This window comes from Gallus gallus, chromosome 10, assembly GCF_016699485.2.
Source record: "Gallus gallus isolate bGalGal1 chromosome 10, bGalGal1.mat.broiler.GRCg7b, whole genome shotgun sequence".
In the NCBI taxonomy this organism is placed as follows: domain Eukaryota; kingdom Metazoa; phylum Chordata; class Aves; order Galliformes; family Phasianidae; genus Gallus; species Gallus gallus.
The window spans coordinates 12111666-12130047 of NC_052541.1; the positions used below are offsets into that span (position 1 = coordinate 12111666).

At 41.9% G+C, this 18382-nt stretch overlaps 3 protein-coding genes across 7 annotated transcripts in view; 2 read left to right on the plus strand and 1 right to left on the minus strand.

Annotated features, from left to right (window-relative positions):
• TMC3 (transmembrane channel like 3) overlaps positions 1-1351 on the plus strand; it is a 36081-nt gene extending 34730 nt beyond the window's left edge. The window contains exon 29 of one of the 2 annotated variants that reach the window (XM_046899052.1): positions 42-1351. In XM_046899052.1, coding sequence (XP_046755008.1) covers positions 42-891 — 850 coding nt within the window. In that variant the 3' untranslated portion in view covers positions 892-1351. The remainder of the gene's footprint in view (positions 1-41) is intronic. The other variant, NM_001005820.2, reaches the window with a different exon arrangement.
• A 766-nt stretch (positions 1352-2117) lies between these two features.
• STARD5 (StAR related lipid transfer domain containing 5) lies at positions 2118-7959 on the plus strand. 4 transcript variants are annotated; one of them, XR_005862843.2, is made up of 8 exons: positions 2118-2220; positions 2303-2352; positions 2434-2566; positions 3583-3700; positions 4337-4430; positions 4965-5143; positions 6439-6553; positions 7125-7959. XR_005862843.2 is itself a non-coding variant. In XM_040706964.2 (7 exons), the coding sequence occupies exons 1-6, from the start codon at positions 2131-2133 to the stop codon at positions 5110-5112; spliced, it is 633 nt and encodes a 210-aa protein (XP_040562898.1). In that variant the 5' UTR covers positions 2118-2130; the 3' UTR covers positions 5113-5143; positions 6439-7959. The 4 variants fall into 4 exon arrangements, 2 of the variants coding, with proteins under 2 accessions (XP_040562898.1, XP_001232612.1); XR_005862844.2 differs by having other exon boundaries at positions 7499-7959; XM_040706964.2 differs by having other exon boundaries at positions 6439-7959.
• A 7-nt stretch (positions 7960-7966) lies between these two features.
• IL16 (interleukin 16) overlaps positions 7967-18382 on the minus strand; it is a 40836-nt gene continuing 30420 nt past the window's right edge. Inside the window, exons 13-22 of the mRNA NM_001277996.2 lie at positions 17840-17972; positions 16947-17034; positions 16167-16642; positions 14602-14734; positions 12298-13393; positions 11103-11286; positions 10522-10623; positions 9892-10144; positions 8674-8799; positions 7967-8417 (exon numbers count right to left, since the gene is read on the minus strand). Of these exons, the coding sequence (NP_001264925.2) occupies positions 8224-8417; positions 8674-8799; positions 9892-10144; positions 10522-10623; positions 11103-11286; positions 12298-13393; positions 14602-14734; positions 16167-16642; positions 16947-17034; positions 17840-17972 (2785 nt within the window). The 3' untranslated portion in view covers positions 7967-8223. The remainder of the gene's footprint in view (positions 8418-8673; positions 8800-9891; positions 10145-10521; positions 10624-11102; positions 11287-12297; positions 13394-14601; positions 14735-16166; positions 16643-16946; positions 17035-17839; positions 17973-18382) is intronic.

Here is an 18382-nt window from a genome sequence, read left to right on the forward strand (position 1 = left end):
ATATCTCCCAACATTTCCTTCCCTTTGTTTTTTTTCTAAAGGTACCCAAGTGTTGTGCATGGGAGTGCAAGTGAGCTCTGTAAAACAAAGCCCTACACACCAGTGACTTTCAAAAAGCGTATTGGAGATGTTCACTCTGAACCTCTCTTCAGAAAAAGCATTCGGCAGGTAAATCCAGACGCTTTTGGAGCGGGGGCTCCTGTTTTTGTGGGACGCAGACCGCATGCTACCAGATACTTCGTTGTTAATGAAAACGAGCCCCGCAAAAAGTCAGCCCGTTCCACCTCCCGACTCCAAAGGCAGTTCCGGATAGAAGAGCCAGAAGATATTGTTGAGTTGTATCCATGCAACGTCAGAAGATACGTGGTTCAAACACCACAGTGCATGTATTCTCCTCATCCCAGTGAAGATGAGGAGGACGAAGAGGCGCTCGGGAGACACTATGTGAAAAGATCCCATCGCCCTCGGTCACTGTCTGACCTTCGCCCAGCACCACGATTTTACATCGGGGACCGTGCTGATGGCCATGTGCTTACGAGCAAAGTGCACTACAAATCCTGGGATGATGGTTTTGAGCTAGACCTGGACAGGCCTCCATATGCCTACAAGAAAGTGCACCTGAAGAATGTTGAAGCTGATCAGCACTACCTTGAGCCACAGGTGAAACCTAAAACAAAGCATATGCTGGAGCAGTCTCTAACAGAATCTGATTCTGTTTCCATTGAATCCAGCAGTGATCCGCAGAACAGCAGCAATGACCAATACATCCAGGTCATTCATAGCAAGGAAAAGTACCTGAAACCTGGGACAAAACTCACCAAAAAGAAATCCAATACCAATATTGAACTGAACATGTCTGAGCCTAATGAACTGGTGTGCTCAAATGTCTGATAAAGTGCCCCAACCTTTTTGTGTTTAGAACAGGCTTTTGTGCAGTCATTGTACTTGCTGTTTGAGGTCTCTTAGATTAACTACCATAGTCAGCCATTCAAGGTGGGAAAAGTATAGTTAGTCCTGTGTTTTAACTGTACCTTGCTTTGATATCATTCCCCTTTATTACATATTATGCTGTTTAAAAAAAAAAAAAAAAAAAAAAGCCTATTGGAAAATGAGAAGCAATGTACTTGGTGCTCTTGAATTAAAACTGTGTAGAAGTACGTCAGGCAAGGTTCTCTTTGATACGGTTGCAGAAAGATGTTCCCACTGAATCCATGCAGCAGGTAACCACCATCTTACAAGCAGAACTGCTCCCTGCAGTATGGAATCACAGAATCAAATTGAGTTGGAAGGGACCCTTCAAGGCCATCTGGTCCAACTGCACTAAACAGGGACACCTACAGCTGATCAGGTGCTCAGAGCCCCGTCCAGCCTGACCTGCAGTGTCTGCAGGGATGGGGCACCCACCACCTCTCTGGGCAACCTGTGCCAGGGCCCCACCGCCCTTATTGTAAAAAACTTCTTCCTTATATCCAGTCTAAATCTCCCCTCTTTTAGTTTGAAACCATTTCCCTTGTCCTATCACAACAGACCCCGCTAAAGAGTCTGTCCCCTCTTTCTTACAGCCCCTTTAGGTACTGAGAGGCTGCTCTCAGGTCTCCCCAGAGCCTTCTCTTCTTCAGACTGCACAGCTCCAGCTCTCAGCCTGTCCTTTTATAGAAGTGTTCCATCCCTCCGGTCATTTTTGTGGCCCTTCTCTGGATGTGCTCTGACAGGACCATGTCTCTCCTGTACTGAGGACTCCACATCTGGACGCAGTACTCCAGGTGAGGTCTCACAGTGCAGAACAGAGGGGCAAATCCTCTCCCTCGCCCTGCTGACACGCAGCTTTGGATGCAGCCCAGGACACGCTTGGCTTTCCGGGCTGTGAGGGCACATTGCTGGCTCATGCCCAGCTGCCATCCACCAGCGCCAAGCCTTTTTCGGCAGGGCTGTGCTCCCATCCTTTCTATCCCAGGTGGTCTTCTCGTTCTCTACGAAAGCTGAAAGTCCATTCCTTTAACCCTCCACCACGCCACGCCGGGATGTCGCAGCCCTCAGGTGAGGGGGAGGTGCCGCCATCGGCCCACGGGGGCGGCGCGGCGCGGGCGCCTCATAGGCGGTGTGCGAGCGGCTGCCCCGCCCTGCCCGGCCATGGACTACGCGGGGCTCGCCGAGTCGGCGGCCGACAAGATGGGGCTGTACCGGCGGGACGCGGACGGCTGGCGGAGCTGCCGCCGCACGGTGAGCGCAGGGGGTAGCGGGGCGGCCGGGGCCGTGTCGCGGGTAGGCCGGCGGGAAGGCTGACGGCTCTCCATGCCCGCAGAACGAGGTCGCGGTGTCCTGGAGGCCGTCCGCCGAGTTCGCCGGCAACGTGTAAGTGAGCTTAGCGGAAGGAGCGGGGCTGGGGCGAGGCGGGAGCGGCAGCGCGTTCGGTTTCGTTTCGCCCTGCCTCAGGTACCGCGCCGAAGGCACCGTGCCCGCCCGCCCGCAGCAGGTCTGGGAGTGCATCAAGCCGGTGGCCGGAGGGCTCAGGACCAAGTGGGACCAGAACGTGAAGGACTTCGAGGTGGTGGAGGCCGTCAGCGATGTGAGTGCCTCGCGGACGCCGAGCGTGGGTTTGGGGACTCGGCGTTCCTGTTTGTGCCGCTTATGAAACAGCCGACGTCACGTGTGGGGAAAGGGCTGGGGGAGCTGCGCTGCCGGAGCCGTTCCGTGTGCTGGGATGGGGATCTGTGCCTCTCCGTACAGCTGGGAGTAAATTGTATCTATTCTGTTCAAGGGCTTTTCTTTCTGAAAGGAGCTGCTTTATGTTCGGGCTAAATACGATGTATTTTAAAGATAAGTAAATTTATATCGCTGAAGATCTTGCGCTACGGTGTTAATGCTGCAAAAATTGAGGCAAGCAGAATCTCTGTTAGCAGTCTTTCCTGTTCCCTCATGGATGTTTAGAGAATCACAGAGTGGCTTGGGTCAGAAGGGACCTTAAAGCCCACCCAGTCCCAAGCCCCTGCCATGGGCTGGCTGCCCCACCAGCTCAGGCTGCCCACAGCCCCATCCAACCTGGCCTGGAGCACCTCCAGGGATGGGGAACCCACAGCTCTCTGACCAGCTGTGCCCGGCCATCCCTGCTCTCTGAATAAAGAATTTCCTCCTAACATCTAACCTAAATTTCACCTCTTTTAGTTATCTGGAAGCATTAAGGTTTCTGTGCTGCTGAATCTGGGTATCAAGTTGCCTTCTTAAGCGATGTGTTGCAGAGAAGATATCTTCATGAAACTCTTGAAAAAGAGTAGTGTTTTAATTGTCCGCTGAGCACACATGTGCCAGGTTTGCTTTTCAGCATCTTTTGTGGCATCTTTCCTTAAATGACCTGGAATCAATGCAACATCGGTGTGTTTTCCTTCATTAAACTGTATTTCATCAGCATACTGTGGTGCCTTTTGCCTGTGCTGATCTGCTTTTTTTTTTTTTTCCAATGAACGATGTAATATAACTCCTTGTTAAGTTCATCAAGTGTAACTGAAAGAGTACAAGAAAGCACAGGGATTTTTATGCTGTACTTTTGGAAACATCCACTGACGTAAAGTCCTTTGTAATTTTTAGGCTGTCTCTGTATGCAGAACCACGACCCCTTCAGCTTTCATGAAGATTATTTCACCAAGAGAATTTGTGGATGTGATCTTAATGAGGCAATATGAGGATGGGACGATGCTATCTGCTGGTAAGATGCTTATGTTTATGCTTGATTATGCAGTCTTGATTAAAAGGTAAAATATTTGTGGTCTTTTTGCATTGTTCTTAGGCATAAGTCATGTTCTTTTGTGGTTGTTTTTTTTTTTTTCATTTCCACACAGTTGTTTGCCTGCTGCAGATCATTGCTTTTATTGCTCCTCCGTTCAGCTGCCTAGTTTTCCCCTGCTATTGAGAAATGATTTGCCAGGAATTTCAATACCTGCTGGAGTGCTGCTGCTTAGCAGTCAAGTGGTCTATACCTCTGTGGTATGGATTTGTTGGAAGCCACTTGGTTGAAATCCAGAGATCAGCAATGCACTTACACAGCAGAGTTCCAATAAAACTCTCTCAGGGCATCCTAATGCTTGGTTCAGAGCTCAGCAACAGTTACTTCTGAATTTAACACTTCTTTAATTTCTCGCTTCAGCAGCCAGAGCAGTTTCTTCTTCAATGATCGTTTCTGTGCTTGTGTGGTACAGCCCAACAATAGGAGTGTTATGCTGCTTATTCTTTTCAGATATGTTTTCTTAAAGTGAGCGTGCTTCTCAGCTGCTGCTTTGAGTACAAAGGACTCTTTCCCATCTCCTGTGAAAATGACATAATTCTTGGATGCTTTTTCTCATAGCTACCAATGTGGAACACCCGCTGTGTCCCCCTCAAGCAAATTTTGTGAGAGGGTATAATTATCCCTGTGGCTGCTTCTGCATACCTCTTCCAGGGTAAGAAGAGATCTATTTGACCACTATCTTTTGAACCCTTTCTTATCCATTGTGCAGTGTGTTTGTGTGCATGTGGCTACGTGCAATCTGTAGTTCCTTGGCAGTGACATGTTTCTATCTTCCTGTGACATGTAATTGTTATGACTGAGTGCCTTTTCTGTTCTCTTTTATGCTGTGAGTTAGTCTCTCCTTGAGAGGAGTCTTGAATGTTACAGGAACTGTCATCATGATTCTTGCTGACCTCTTAAATGGAGATGCAGCAGAGCGTAGGTTATGGTCTTAATATTTGCTAAACGTGTATCTAGCTGTTCATTACATTGCCATAATTTGTAAACAGAATCATGTACTCAATTAGGGCCTAGCTTAATTGTAATTTGTCACGCATTTATAGAAATTTAGAATTAACGTCTGTTATTTGTTTAAAAAAACTAACTTAAAAGTATCTATCATCACGTAGTTCATATATGAGAGTCATGCTAAAGTCCTTAATGTTTCCAAACCTCTGGCTATAAAATCACTTGCATTGTCTTCCAGGGAACCAGACAGGACTCAGCTCCTCAGTTTCTTTCAGACCGATCTTGGTGGCTATCTTCCCCAGACAGTCGTGGATTCCTTCTTTCCAGCTAGCATAGCTGGGTTTTACAGCAATCTTACCAAAGCTGTTAAGGCATTAAAAGCATGATGAGACCAAATGCTGACATCAACAGCTGAGGGTAGGAAATGAACTGGCAGTTTGAGGGTAGCGATCATGGGAAGTAGGAAGTTGGCCTGTAACACTTTTTTACTGGTAAAGATCCTCAGTAAATGTGAAATTGTTCAAAGTAATGCATACTTTTCTAATAGGATATCCTTCATTTCTGTAATTGGAAGAATGTCACACCAGAGGCAAGAAGAATCCTGCAGGCAGCACTGCTGGCTGACTGTGGGAGATGAATATACCAGATCGGTTCTTCATCAGAGTCTATGATTATAGCATTGCTAAAATCCACTCTACCAGCATCAGTCAGGTGCAAGTGAGTTCTGTTTCATCTCTGAAGCTCTCTGTAGACTCCCATGGAACAATGTTCCTTAACGGACGAATAGGTGGCTCTTCTGGTGCCAGCCCTCACAGAGCTGCTAAGATGTTTCAGAAAAGGCAGAATGAATTGGATTGTGTGTAGGATCCCACTTATTTGTTCCCACAAACGTAGATATTTGTGGTAAATATGCCTTCAGTGCTGCTTTTCCTAAATCAAAGTCTAGCAATGCAAATCAATTCATAGCTCTGTGGGTTGGCCTGTAGACACTTTTCTTTCTTCCTCTCTGTACCAAGACCAGTCATTTCCATGGTGTCAAACCAAACTGCGCTGATAGAGTGGCAATAAATAAAGAGGATTAAGCACTTTACTTGCCATTTTTTCTAACTGCACTTGAAGTAGGTATTTCAAACACTCTTCAGTTTCTTGCAGTGAGAGATCTTAACGGGTAAATAATCTTTCCTGTAGCTCAGTCATGACTTGGCAGGCTGTAAGGACATCTCTCTTTACTACTGGCTTACCTCACAGCACTGTCCTGGGAAATCAGCTTCTGATCAAGTGTGTTGTGATGTGTGCAGCTTTTAAAATCATGTACGGTGCTGGTTACCGCGGGGATGTCAGACACTGCTATGGCTTACATAGAATCACAAAAGGAAAATTAATTACTGTATTTAAGCCATTTAAACATGGGTTGTGATTTTAATGCTGTAACTTGGTTATTTAACAAAGTTATTATGCTCTGCTTTTTATCCCTGTATTTGTTTTATGTTAGTGTGGGGCATAGGTTTGCATACAGGGTTTTCCACTGTAATTCTCACCCTGGGGAATAGATTTTTTTAAGGAAGCAGTTTTTAATTCAGTCCGTTTTATGTACAAAGATGTAAAAACTTCTATGAGGGTGATGAAATAAATATTTTTCTGCTATATCTTGTTGTCTTTCCTGCTGTATCTTCCTGTTTTTCTTTAAAATTGTTCTTCCTACCCCTGCACAGGGAACCTTGAAGCGCCGTTTGGACCTCCAGCATCTCTCAGAATTCAGTGCAGCAAGGCAGCAAATAGCCTTCCTTTTAATTGGAACTCCCCACTAAGTGGGGATATAATGATTTGGTGAGGGCACTCATTCTTGACTTCGTCTGTGGTTGGTCCTTGTTTCCTATTCAGTTTGCTGCTTTCTGTGCTTAAGGAAGGATAACAAATTAAATGTGGAGAGATGTGGGCCCTGATGTTACAGTGGTTCATACATTCCTAAATGTGCTACAGGTTTTAGTCAGGCCTCAGGTTAATTATATCTGGGCAAGTCTTTGCAAGATTATGGTTAATTTAATTAGCAGAAGGTTCAGTGAGTGGAGCTCAAGTCACCACTTGCTGTTCCTGCAAGTAAACCTTTTGCAGATAGTGGGATTTTTTTATTAGTTCTTTTTTATATTTATTATATTTTTATACTACTCTGAACAACAAAGGTGGTGGTTGAGGCTTGTCATTAAAACAGGGTTCTTTTTCTGAGTGCTTAGTGTGTTCTATCCAGAAGCAATTAAGAGCACTTAACATTCATCCTTCTGCCATGCCAAATCAGAGATGCAAATGTCTTAGCAAAGCTCATCCTGTAAGATCTTGGAGTGCCTCCCAGTAAGATGTGCTGCTTCTGCCAGTGTGTTTGCATTTCTTTTGATCCTGACAGATGACAGGAAATAGAGGAAATTGGAAAAACACTGAACGTGAGATAAGAAGAGCGCCGTACGAAGAGGGGGGAAAAAAGATGTCCAACTGACCATGGTGGTTCTGTGCCAGTTTTTAAATTGTTTTGGGTGAGGACACCTTTGGCAAATGACACTGAGGTAATCTGAGGCATTCTGTGCTCGTGGAACTCTATACAGCATATGGAGAGTGGTGCCAGAATACAGGCCGCAGCATTTGCAGCATGGTTTTGTGTCCAAATTAGTGTTTCCAGAGTAAAAGTTTGAACTCAGAAGGCTGAATTTCCAAACACTGGCATTTTTTCCTTATAAAAATAATACAAAGGTATTTAAAAATAACATGCATTCTTATTTCTAGGTGGCCTTGCTGTTCTATTCTGGTCCTGTGAGATCTCTGACCAAAGGAAGGTCGGAAGAACCTTCATTCTATTACCCTCAGCTTCCTGACTCACCCTTGCAAGACCATGAGATGCTCCCTTTATTTTTTTTGTCCCTAGTATTTGCATGCTGGAGTCAACATGGCTCTTTCAATTGCTAATAGAAAGCTATCCTGGTCAGCTTTAGGCTGTTCTGCAGTTTGAATAGAAAAGTTGGAGTTTTTCAGGGCATGTTGTGTTTTTGAAATACTAAGTTGCATCCTACTTCCTCCATGTTTTACAGATCCTGTGTTACTGTCTTTAGTTGTAGGTGCGTACATTCCCTCCTCTTGGGAACAAAAAGCAGAAAGCAAAACCAGTAAAGCAGAAGCGAATGCTTTGTTGCAGAATGTGCTCTCAGTCTTTAAGAGAATGGCTTAAAATAAAAGTACTATCACTTCAACATCTTATTACAACCAGTATATTATTTATAAAGTTATTTTGTTATCATTTCACACTGAAACAATTTGCTGAAATAGTAATCATGTACGTTTTGTTCACATCTTTTCATTTGATCCCAAACAGCTTTCTCTAACAGGCAGTAAACTTGTATGTACCTTTCATATACAGTTTCAGAGTACCTCGCCATGCTAGCCAGATGTCTGTAAGTGATAAACCACACCATCTCTTTTTGTTTGTAATGTTGGCAGTAGTCTAATTACTCCTCTTACAAAGTTTCAGATGCCTTCTTGGTAACAGAGCTTGGATTCTTTCTTTTGATGATAGCTGTGATAGGTCCATCAGGTAATGCCTTGATTATATTCCATGCTTCAAAACGAGTGAGTCCTTGCAAGGCTGTGGTGTGCACCTGTAGTAGCTCATCACCGGGTTGAACTGGGCTGCTTTGTTCCAACGAGGTCCCTGCAGAGGGAGGAAGAAAAATAGTAAGAATTCTCTCTGTGGGGGAGTCTTTAACTAATCTTTCACTCATTAGGGTTTACATCATGTTTGGTATAAATCACCTGTTCCCAGGAGGCAAAAACTACTTGCATTGCATAGGATAATGCTGCATTTACAAAAATCCCTTTTATAACGAGTATAAATCAGCAGTCAGTTATGAACTACACTACTTTTTATCATCAGAGAACCTGTAAGCTACACTCTGAAGTGTGTTTACCTTTAAATATCCTGTTGATGATGATGGGTTTATCTCCATGAATAGAGCCCTTCCCACCTTCCAGACTGAAGCCCAAACCAGCAGCTGTTTTGTCTAGAGTTATAGTGCAGATTGTTTCCTCAGTTGCTGGAAATAAATGGAAAGTTAGCAGGTGGGCACAAAAATACCTGGAAAACTGTAAGATCTGTTAAAAAAAAAAAAAAAAAAGAGCTTCTGTTCTGTTTGCAAAGGCACTAAAAACTGCCAAATTGAAATGGTAGCCTTTAATTCCTCATTCTGTGATTGTATGGCCTTTTGTGAAGCTGGAGAAGAGAGAATGTTGTGTTTGAACTCATAGCAGAATAGAAATTTAAAAATGAAAGAGTGATACTTTCTAGAATTAAGAAAATCTGTTCAGTGAACAAAATCAGCAATAAGCATACTTGATTTGACATGAGTTTTGAAATTCTTATTAGCCAGAAAGCTGCAGTTTAATCTGCCCCTGTGTTGTGGATGTAGCCACCTGCTACATCAATCACTAGCACGTTGTTTAAACCAATAACTCTTTCACAAAGGAAAATAGTCTTGTAAAGAGAAAACTTCAAATTAGAAACCATAATATTCGAATTCAGAATCACTGACTTTTTATTTTAACTGCAGTTAGGCCTGTTACTAGAATAACAGTATTTACATGCTTTCAGAAATTCACACGGAGGATCTCACAGTTGGTTGTTGGTTGGTTTTCTGGTTTGGTTTGGTCTGATTTTTTTTCAGAGGGTTCATTTACTTTAGAAATCCGTTAATCCTTTCCAAAGTTATCCCAAATATCTCTTTCAGGAATGTTTCACAAACTCTGTTGTCTCTGGTCACGATTCTCAGATTTACTGAGCCAATGCTGAGCAACTCCATGAGTACCCGTGATTTCAGATGATGATACAGAATCATCAAGGTTAGAAAGACCCAATAAGATCATCAAGTCCAGCCATCAGCCCATGCCTGTAACCGCTCTAGACAATGTCACTCCGCAAAACGTAGGCCCTATTCTTGAAAGCCTCCAGGGTCGTTACTCCACCACCTCCCTGCGCAGCGTGTTCCAATACTTCACCACTCTGTAAGAAGAAATTGTTCCTAATATCCAACCTGAACCTCCCCTGCCTCAAGGCCATTACCTCTCATCCTGTCAAACACTGATAAAGCACTGAGCAGGTAGTGGCTGCAAGGTAATGCTGCTGAACTTACTTGATTCTTGTGAGGCATCGCTTGCAACTGAAGATGTGCTAGAGCCAATTGAAACGTTGTGACTTTTTTCTCCATCTTTTGCTTTTCTAGTGACAACAACAGCTTGTCTGGGTTGTCGAGCTTGTCGCATGATCACTGAGGCATCGTTGTGAGTCGCCCCTTTAAAAGACTTTCCATTAATGGATAGGACTTCGTCTCCTTTCTGAATAGTTCCTTCCTGAGATGCTAGTCCATTGGGAAACACCTTGTGAACCTATTGAAAAGCCCATTACCACACAGGCACAAAAGAAAAGAGGGGGAAAAAAAAAGAAATTACTCAGTTAATAGTTTTCACTGTGTGTATTTTCCATTCTTTGCCAGGTGGTTGCTTCCTGCTCTTGATGGCTGTTCACTTTAAGATCTGTTGGGTGGGAGGGTGGAAGGAAACAGGACACTTCTGCTAATAATTACCTGGAGATGACAGCTCTGTGCATTCTCACTCATAACCAAGATTTTTCTGACCCTATGTGAACAGCTGCCTACTTTAATTATGCCAAAAGCGAGCCTCGGTAGTAGAAAACCAGCAAGTTATATGTATTTTTAGACAGAGTAGTTGTTTTCAGAGTATTTTTTGAGAAAGATGCTACTTACTGTTATCACTTTGTTTTCTAGATCTGCGCCCCCTGCCAGGCTGAATCCAAGCCCAGTGTTTTCTTCTTTATGCAGAATTGTAACATGAATATCATCTAATTCCTAGGCAGAGGAATAAACTGTGTCAAGAACATCCTAATGCACGCGTTGAGTTGACTGAAAAATCCTTGCATTTTCTACTTGTTCACTGAGCATTTTGTAATGAGACTTAAGGGTTTAAGCATAATGCTGAAACGCGTTAAGTGTTTTGTTTTGATCAGATTTCCTGATCAATTACTTATATTATGAAATGTTATTATGTCCAAAACTGTTATGTTTCTGTAAATATGAGTCAGTAAGATCTGACTATAATTTTAATCAAATTTAAGAGTACGATAGAATCGGAAAATGCTTAATGATGTAAGTGCAGAAAAAGAGGAAAAAATAATTTGGCTTGCAGCTCATGGATGTAAGTGCCACAGCTTAAACATTTCTTCCAAGTTTTATCTGTGATAACATAAAGCTGCAAAGCTGAACCAGGCATGTCCACTCCACGTGCTGAAAATCACATCGAAAATCACACCGAACAAAGGCTGATTCACCTTTAGGGTTGCTTCATCTAGTGACTTGACTTCCTCTATGAGCTTTGCTAACTCTTCAGGGGAAAGCAGAGAGATGACAGACTGCCCAGACACAGCGGATGCTTGAGGTGAGCCTTGTTCCTGTTTCTCTTCTTCTTTCTCGCTATCTGCTAAGCTCACAGTGTATTCTCTCAGCTCAGAGAGACTGTCCCATTGTGAAAAGAATAAAAAAGAAACACCGAGTTATGAAAGGATATACAAAAGCACATAGCAGACACTTCTGGAGCAGTCATCTTTCAATCCCCCAGCACTGGGGAGGGAGTTCCTGTTGTAAGTATCATTAATACATCCATATATCATATTAGCCTAGCAGAAGTAGGATCAATCACATAGAGGAGTAAGAATAATCTCTTGGCTCTAGGCTAAAATAGATCTAAATAAACACGTTTGTGGTTTTTGCTGTTGAATTTGTTTTTCAGTTTATTTTCACGTGATTGTAATGATCTTCCCTGAGAATGCAAACAGTAGATTTTTGTTATTATTTTTTGTAGAGTTCTGAAAGAATTTTTGAAGGCTCGTATGTGCTTTTGAAATATTTTGCCAAAAATACCTCTATTGATTTTTGTTGTTTCCCCAAATCTTTGACTAACTGAAAATGCACATAAAATGTTACGGGAAGCAAGCTTAGTATTGTTGGTGCCTTTTGTCCTGGGGAATGCCTGTGCCCTGCTCTGGCTACATCACCTTCATGTATTTGAGCCAGACCTGTTTCTTTTTAGGCCAGAAGTAGTATTATTTCAATCATATGCAGCATAACCGAAGGCAAATGTTAGGAGCATCAGAATGTTTGCACCACCTCATCACAGTGACTAGCTACAGCTAGTTTAATTTTAGGAAGCCATGAGGTTTTCATATTTCTGGAAGTAACATGCTAGAATTCCTCTGCTTCCTCACTGTACATGCAGTAACAACGTCTGTTTCACTTTCTGTTTCTACCACTGAGATACTAGAAATACTCCTCTTGAACTAGGAGAATGCTTGAAATATGTCTATGCTTATAAAAACCAAATTAAATTTACCAGCCACGTGAGTCATCCAGCCAATCTCTGTTTGCTCTTTGCTATTGTGTGATCCTGCCTGAGAATATTATCAGCTAATCAGCACAGAGACTCACCAATACTGATCTGCAAATCTGATTTCAAATACAGTATCTTACTTTAGAGAAAATCCGGTGTCTGGGTGATGGTTCTCACTTGAAGGGGGCAGGGAAGTCCCATCCTCTTCTACAGAGGTCTGAGACAATGTGTCCACAGCTTCCCATGCAGTGTTTCCAGAAGGGACTGGGGACTGAGGAAGGCAAAGCAAAGACTTCATTAAAGCGGATGACACCTGGTTACTGATGGAATAGATTTTGCTATATTTTTCATCAAACGTCTTCATCATCTCACAAGACTGGGTGGCAGTAAGTGGAAAGCTTCGCGATCTCAGGTTGTGTACTTTTGCTACTGGTGCTACATGGGAAGTTGCAATGGCTTCTGCAGTGAGAAGAGCTGGAGGATTTTTGGTGTTGGCATCATTGCTTTTCTCTGAGCTGGCTGCAAGGGTGTCCTTGGGACAGGAAGATCTATCCAGGCTCTTTGTACCCGTAACCGCAGATGACTTTGACTGCTGTTGGCTATTTTCAGAGCACTGGAGAAAGGTTTGGCTGAAATGGTCTGGAGCCCCTTCTGACCATTTTGCAGAGGGAGACTGTTCCTTCTGGACTGATGGTTTTGGGCTGAGCCTTCGGTGTACTTTTTCAGGTGACTGCGGAGCACTCAAAGATTCAAATGAACTTATTCTCTGTTTGATCGATGATCCCCTGGAAGGCAGACGGGATAAACTGGATTGCAGTTCTTTGGTGGAAACACTCTGAAGGTCAGAAGGACTTTGATCTGCCTGTGGTTTGAGGTCTGAATTCGCTTTCCTCAGTCCTTTCAGACTTTGGCGAAACCAGACTGGCTTAGGTGCAACAGGAGGGCCCTTTTTTACAGCGTCATTTTCATCTGATTTTAGCACTTTGGAACTGACTATTTCTGATTCTGATTTCTGCAGAACTGCCTCTGAGCTGCTTCGATTTTCATGTCCTTCATTTGCGTCGATGCCGGGTTGCAAATCTAAGTGGCTGTTGTCTTCGCTCATGGTAGGATTAAATAAGCTTTTAATGCAGTCAGAAATCTTAACCCAAGGATCTTCTGTTGTAGTATCCAGAGTATAATCTACCCGTGCTTGCCTTTTAAGGACAGGCCTTCGTATTGATGAAACTGGAGTTCCTGTATTAGAGAAACATTATTATCAAGCTGCCTCCTACTTCTCCTTGTCCATCCTTTACCTGTGCATTGTTAGTACTTCATTAAATTTGAACTTCATTCATCACTGAGAAATATGTAATAAGTATTTTGTTTAAAATGTTTCTAGAAAATTTAAGCCTTATTTAAATTCACAACTCTTGATCTACAAGTTCTGTTTCCTAACGCTGAAATTATCTGAAAAACAAGGCTTTTCCATGCTCAGGATCATGATCCCTTTTCTAAAGGGTTCTGTAACTTCCAAATAGGTTAGATGCAGTAGACATGAATGGGAGCATTTTTTTGTTTGTGCAGTTGCAGTTGTTTTTTTCTGCATCAGTATAAAGAAAGATATATTATGTAAGTAAACATTACTGATTTTAATGATCTGAACCAGAAGTTAGAGATTTACATTAGACAGCTTATGTTGGAAGGAACCTCCTGAGATCATTTAGTATGTAGAATTATGGAATCATTTGAGTTGGTAAGGACCCTTAAAGGCCATCTGGTCCAACTGCCCTGTACTGATCAGGCACTCAGAGCCCGGTCCAGCCTGACCTGGAATGTCTGCAAGGATGGGGCACCCACCACCACTCTGGGCAACCTGTGCCAGTGCTTCACTGCCCTCGTTGTAAATATATATATATATATATATATACACATATATTCTTCCTTATATCCAGTCTAAATCTGCCCTCTTTTAGTTTGAAACCATTTCCCCTTGTCCTATCACTACAGACCCTGATAAACAGTCAGTCCCCTTCTTTCTTACAGCCCCCCTGTCAGTACTGAGAGGCTGCACTCAGGTCTCCACTAATACTGCTTCTTTAATTCTATCAAGCACAAGATAGTAATTTATTATCAGTGATATGTACCATTACAATACCTGCCCCGAGGCTAAACACAACAATGTATTTTAGAAATACTGAAGTAAAACGTTAATGTCATTTTTTTGTTATAAATAAGGACAGGCTTATTTATATTTAAAAAAATACAGTAATATCATCCTTTTCCATTTTCGCTTTATACAATAAATCATCTAGTCTAGTATGCTTCTTTTAATGTAGTTTCTTTTTTGTCAAAGACTGATCAATGGATTGAAATTTCTTCTCTTCACCCCAAAAATTGCAGCTCTGGGCAAAGTCCGCATTTAAAGACGCTAGTTTCTGCTGCAAGTATCATATTAAACATACCTAAGTTTGGTTTTCTTTCTTGATCTCTGCCCGCTGGAACAGCAGTTATGCATTCAGAAGCTGTAGGAGAAGTGGTGAAGACACTGTGAGTTACGTCTGTTTGCTGTCCCTCTAGCATTGGTTCTCTAACTTCCTGCTGAGCAAACAGGAAATAGAAGTGTGTCAGAATGTAATTATGCAAACCACACTACATGACTCTGAAGAAAAGTACATTTTCACCTGTTTGTAATCTGGTTGAAGATATCTGAATAGGAATCAAGTTATTACTTCTGCTTGAGATGTAATCCCTCATACAACGTAATTGTTTCTCTATTTCAAGAGAGCCAGCGTGGTGTTTTAGGGTACTCTCATAAGCAGATTAAAAAAAATGCAGCTGACATCTCAAAAATGTAGTCAATGGCAATAACACCATAAACCAATCTCTTCTGATGAAGATCTTTTGCCCCAAGGACAAGCTGGATGTGCTAAATCATTACTATACCTTCAGAACTCTCCCTTTTTAGTTTTTCACCGGAAAAAAAAGAGTGAGAGGATTGCCTTGAGGTTGCAATGAATGTTACTCAACACCATAAACAGATGTTCTTGAATTGCTTGATTCTATTGCAACCACTGACACCAAGCTGCCATCCTATGGTGCTGAAAGCGCTGTGTGCTTATGCAGTTAAACAGCAGGATTACTAATAGGAAGCAAAACCAATCAGGACTGTGTACATCCTGAAAAAAATCAGTAATTGAAGAATTCCTTAAGGTTTCTGTAATGTGGTGGTGGTTGTTATGCAACTTACTTATTCTAGGAAAACTTTCCTCCGTGCTTACAGTAGCAGTAAAACCTTCTCTTCATGATCTAAAATGCATTCTGAAAAGAAACCCTTTCTTCTTGGGACTTAAAGAAATGTTGCTCTGAGACATACAGACCCTCTGTCCAGAGGAGGTTTTCTTCATTAACATAGAAGCTTTTGACTTTATTGATCTTAAGATTGATTTTTTTCTCCTTAGTTGGAATAACGGAGGGGTGAAGGTTAATGAGTTGTATGCAGTGATAAGTCCAACAGCCATTTAACTGCTCTAAATTTAACTTCTGGTAGGCAATTTTCTAGTAGCTGTTGATGAAAACTGAAACTTTCTAGGATGTTAACATTATAGTCAAAGTTCACTCTAAGCTGTATGGGTTTTTTTTGACCTCTGCAGTTTGGGAAACGTATTGCTTTGAGTTCCGTCCATTTTTACTGGCATATTACTAAACCCCGGGGGGAGAGGTTCCATTTTTAAACAAGCCACAGCTTTGTTTCAACATGCACATCTCACAGTCCCTCACACTCATGCAAACGTGAAACACTTCTATCTTAGGTAAGAAAAGGAACTGAGTAACGTACAAATATACGCTCAACTGGCTTATTCTTATGTTCTCAAAACTGAAGGCCTTCAAACCCTCCCTCCAGGCCTCACAAACACACACACTTCTCTTTTTCTCCCTGACTTACTTCCTGCTATCACACACAGCCCTTCTCTTTGCCCTGCTCCTTCCCCCGCCTGGCTCACAAATGCACACACACGTTTTGCTTTACCTGCACATTTGCAGAAGGTGATTCAGTCGCTTCAGATACAGGCTTTTCTTTTCCATCTGCAATACACTGGTCGTTTCCTGTGCAGTCCTGCTTAAAATATTTCCTTGGTGGAGGTTTGGGCTTCGATGATTTAGGTTTTCTAACAAGGATCTCTGTTGATTTCTTAGCATTTTGCAAGGGTTGACCTCCTTCGCTACAAGTAAGAGGGGAATTTCTCTCAAAATTGTTTCCAGACAATGAGTACAGCAGGCCAGGCTGTCTGGTAATGGGAACATCAATGCTGTGTACCCTTTCTTTCAAGTCACTCAGTTGATATGCAGCACCATTACTACATAAGGACCTGGGGTTGTAGCTGCTGTCACTGCTGGAGCGGGTCATCAGCTTCTGGGCTTTACGGTTGCAATAAGCCGTGTTCCTTTCAATATGCTTTTCACATGGGTGTCTTCCATGCCAGCTTGTGTCCAGTCTTTTAACGCCTGTAAAAGAAACACAATCAAAATGTCTGGTTAGATATGTGACAAGGGGTTACTTCTAAGATCCAGCTGGCTAAATTTGCAACTGTCTGCCACCATCATCTGGCACAAAGTTATGCATCATACAATACAAGGAGTTAAAGGCTTGTGAGAGAATGTCAGTGGTTAGATTTTTGGACAGCAAAATAGCATTGTTTTCCCTACGTGATATCACTATCAGTAGTATGGTTTATTGCTTATTTCTTTGGTCCTTATTTCTTCAAAAATCAAAACTACTGCATGTCAGTGAATGCACTCATCCCCTTACCTTCACTATTCCATTGATGTCTCTCCCTTCCAAATCTGTTGTTTTCCACAGCTTGTGCAACAGCTTCTTTTAGCTGCTGCTCAGACACCTAGGAAATACCGTGCCATTATACACTTACAAGGTTACTGTGTGGTGAGTAACATTTAAACTTTTATTCCTTTTATTCCTCTAAGTCTTCTGATTGAAATGAATAGACCTAGTTATATTGTATATCATTGCTAAAGAAAAACAATTGCACACCATAATATGGGCATCTATACTAATCAAGTTGAAATTTCTCTAAGTGTGTGCTATTTATATTGGTTGTTTTGGTAAAATAGGATCTATTGATAAATGTACTTCTGCATATTTCTCTAGAATTTAATACTGGATTTATCAGTGTAAGGTAGTTTAATGTTGATGTTTTATGATAATTTAATGCAGCAAATTGAAGTTTATCATCTACATTGTAGTTGATGTTGGGAAGCATTCTGGAGAAATATCTGATTTTACAAAATTTTTACTTGAATAGCAAACACCTACATTTTAATTATAGTATAGAAAATGGCTCTATAAACTCCTTTTTTGGGGGGAGGGGAGTGCAGGGGGGAGAGGAGGAATATACATTCCCTGTTTCAAATTCATGTTTTCTTACTAAGAATCATTTCTTGAATAAAGTGTATCACAGCACATAAACTGTTGAAGCAATCTTCAAATCTTATGTGGCTATATGCAAGAACATATCCTAGGTTTATACTTTAATCAGTCTCACATACCTGCAGCGATGCATATAATGAGATCAGCATCTTTGTTAGCAACGTTTTCTCTACCTGTTTGTAGATTAACACTTCCTCTCTTTCTTATCTCAGTTTATCATTACATGTTTTACTGAAAATGAGAATACAGAGTGCTACCTGTGGTTCAGGGTGTCTGCTGATAATAATCTGCACTGCACCAGGATCACAATGGCTTAGCACACCATAAACTTCATTCAGAGTCATATTTTGCACTGATGCTTCATTAATTTCAATAATTTCATCTCCACACCTGCAGAGATATTTAAAAGAAAGTGTGAATAAAACATTTTTTCTCCCATCTTTGTTTCACCCGTGCAGAAATATGCAAAAAGCAGATTCATGTGGTTGACCTCTAATTTGATCACAGATTTGAATTTCATTGTCTCATTGTTCTCTTTACAGAAAATGGAGTGGGGATGAGTTGAATCTCAAGTTTTCTTTGATTTACTGCATTGCTGCATGCAGCTGATGAACTTTATGCTTAGCTACTCACACTTTGTGTCTCTGATCTTTCTGCTGTATGCAGCTCAGCCGCTGTTTCCACCTACAACTTCCTTCCGTCCTATCAAGTTAACACTTTTCACGTTGTTATGGTCTGCTAGTGTTATTTCAGACGAGAAAGGATGTTCCTATTTCTGCTACATGTGAATAACTTGCTAA

What these genes read in the sequence shown, in the direction of transcription:
- STARD5 (XM_040706964.2), top strand. Translation starts at nt 2,131, where the DNA reads ATGGACTACGCGGGGCTCGCCGAGTCGGCGGCCGACAAGATGGGGCTG. An exon ending in GCCGAGTTCGCCGGCAACGT is followed by an intron (nt 2,353 to 2,433) that starts GTAAGTGAGCTT and finishes GCCCTGCCTCAG; the next exon opens with GTACCGCGCCGAAGGCACCG. An exon ending in TTCTGCATACCTCTTCCAGG is followed by an intron (nt 4,431 to 4,964) that starts GTAAGAAGAGAT and finishes ATTGTCTTCCAG; the next exon opens with GGAACCAGACAGGACTCAGC.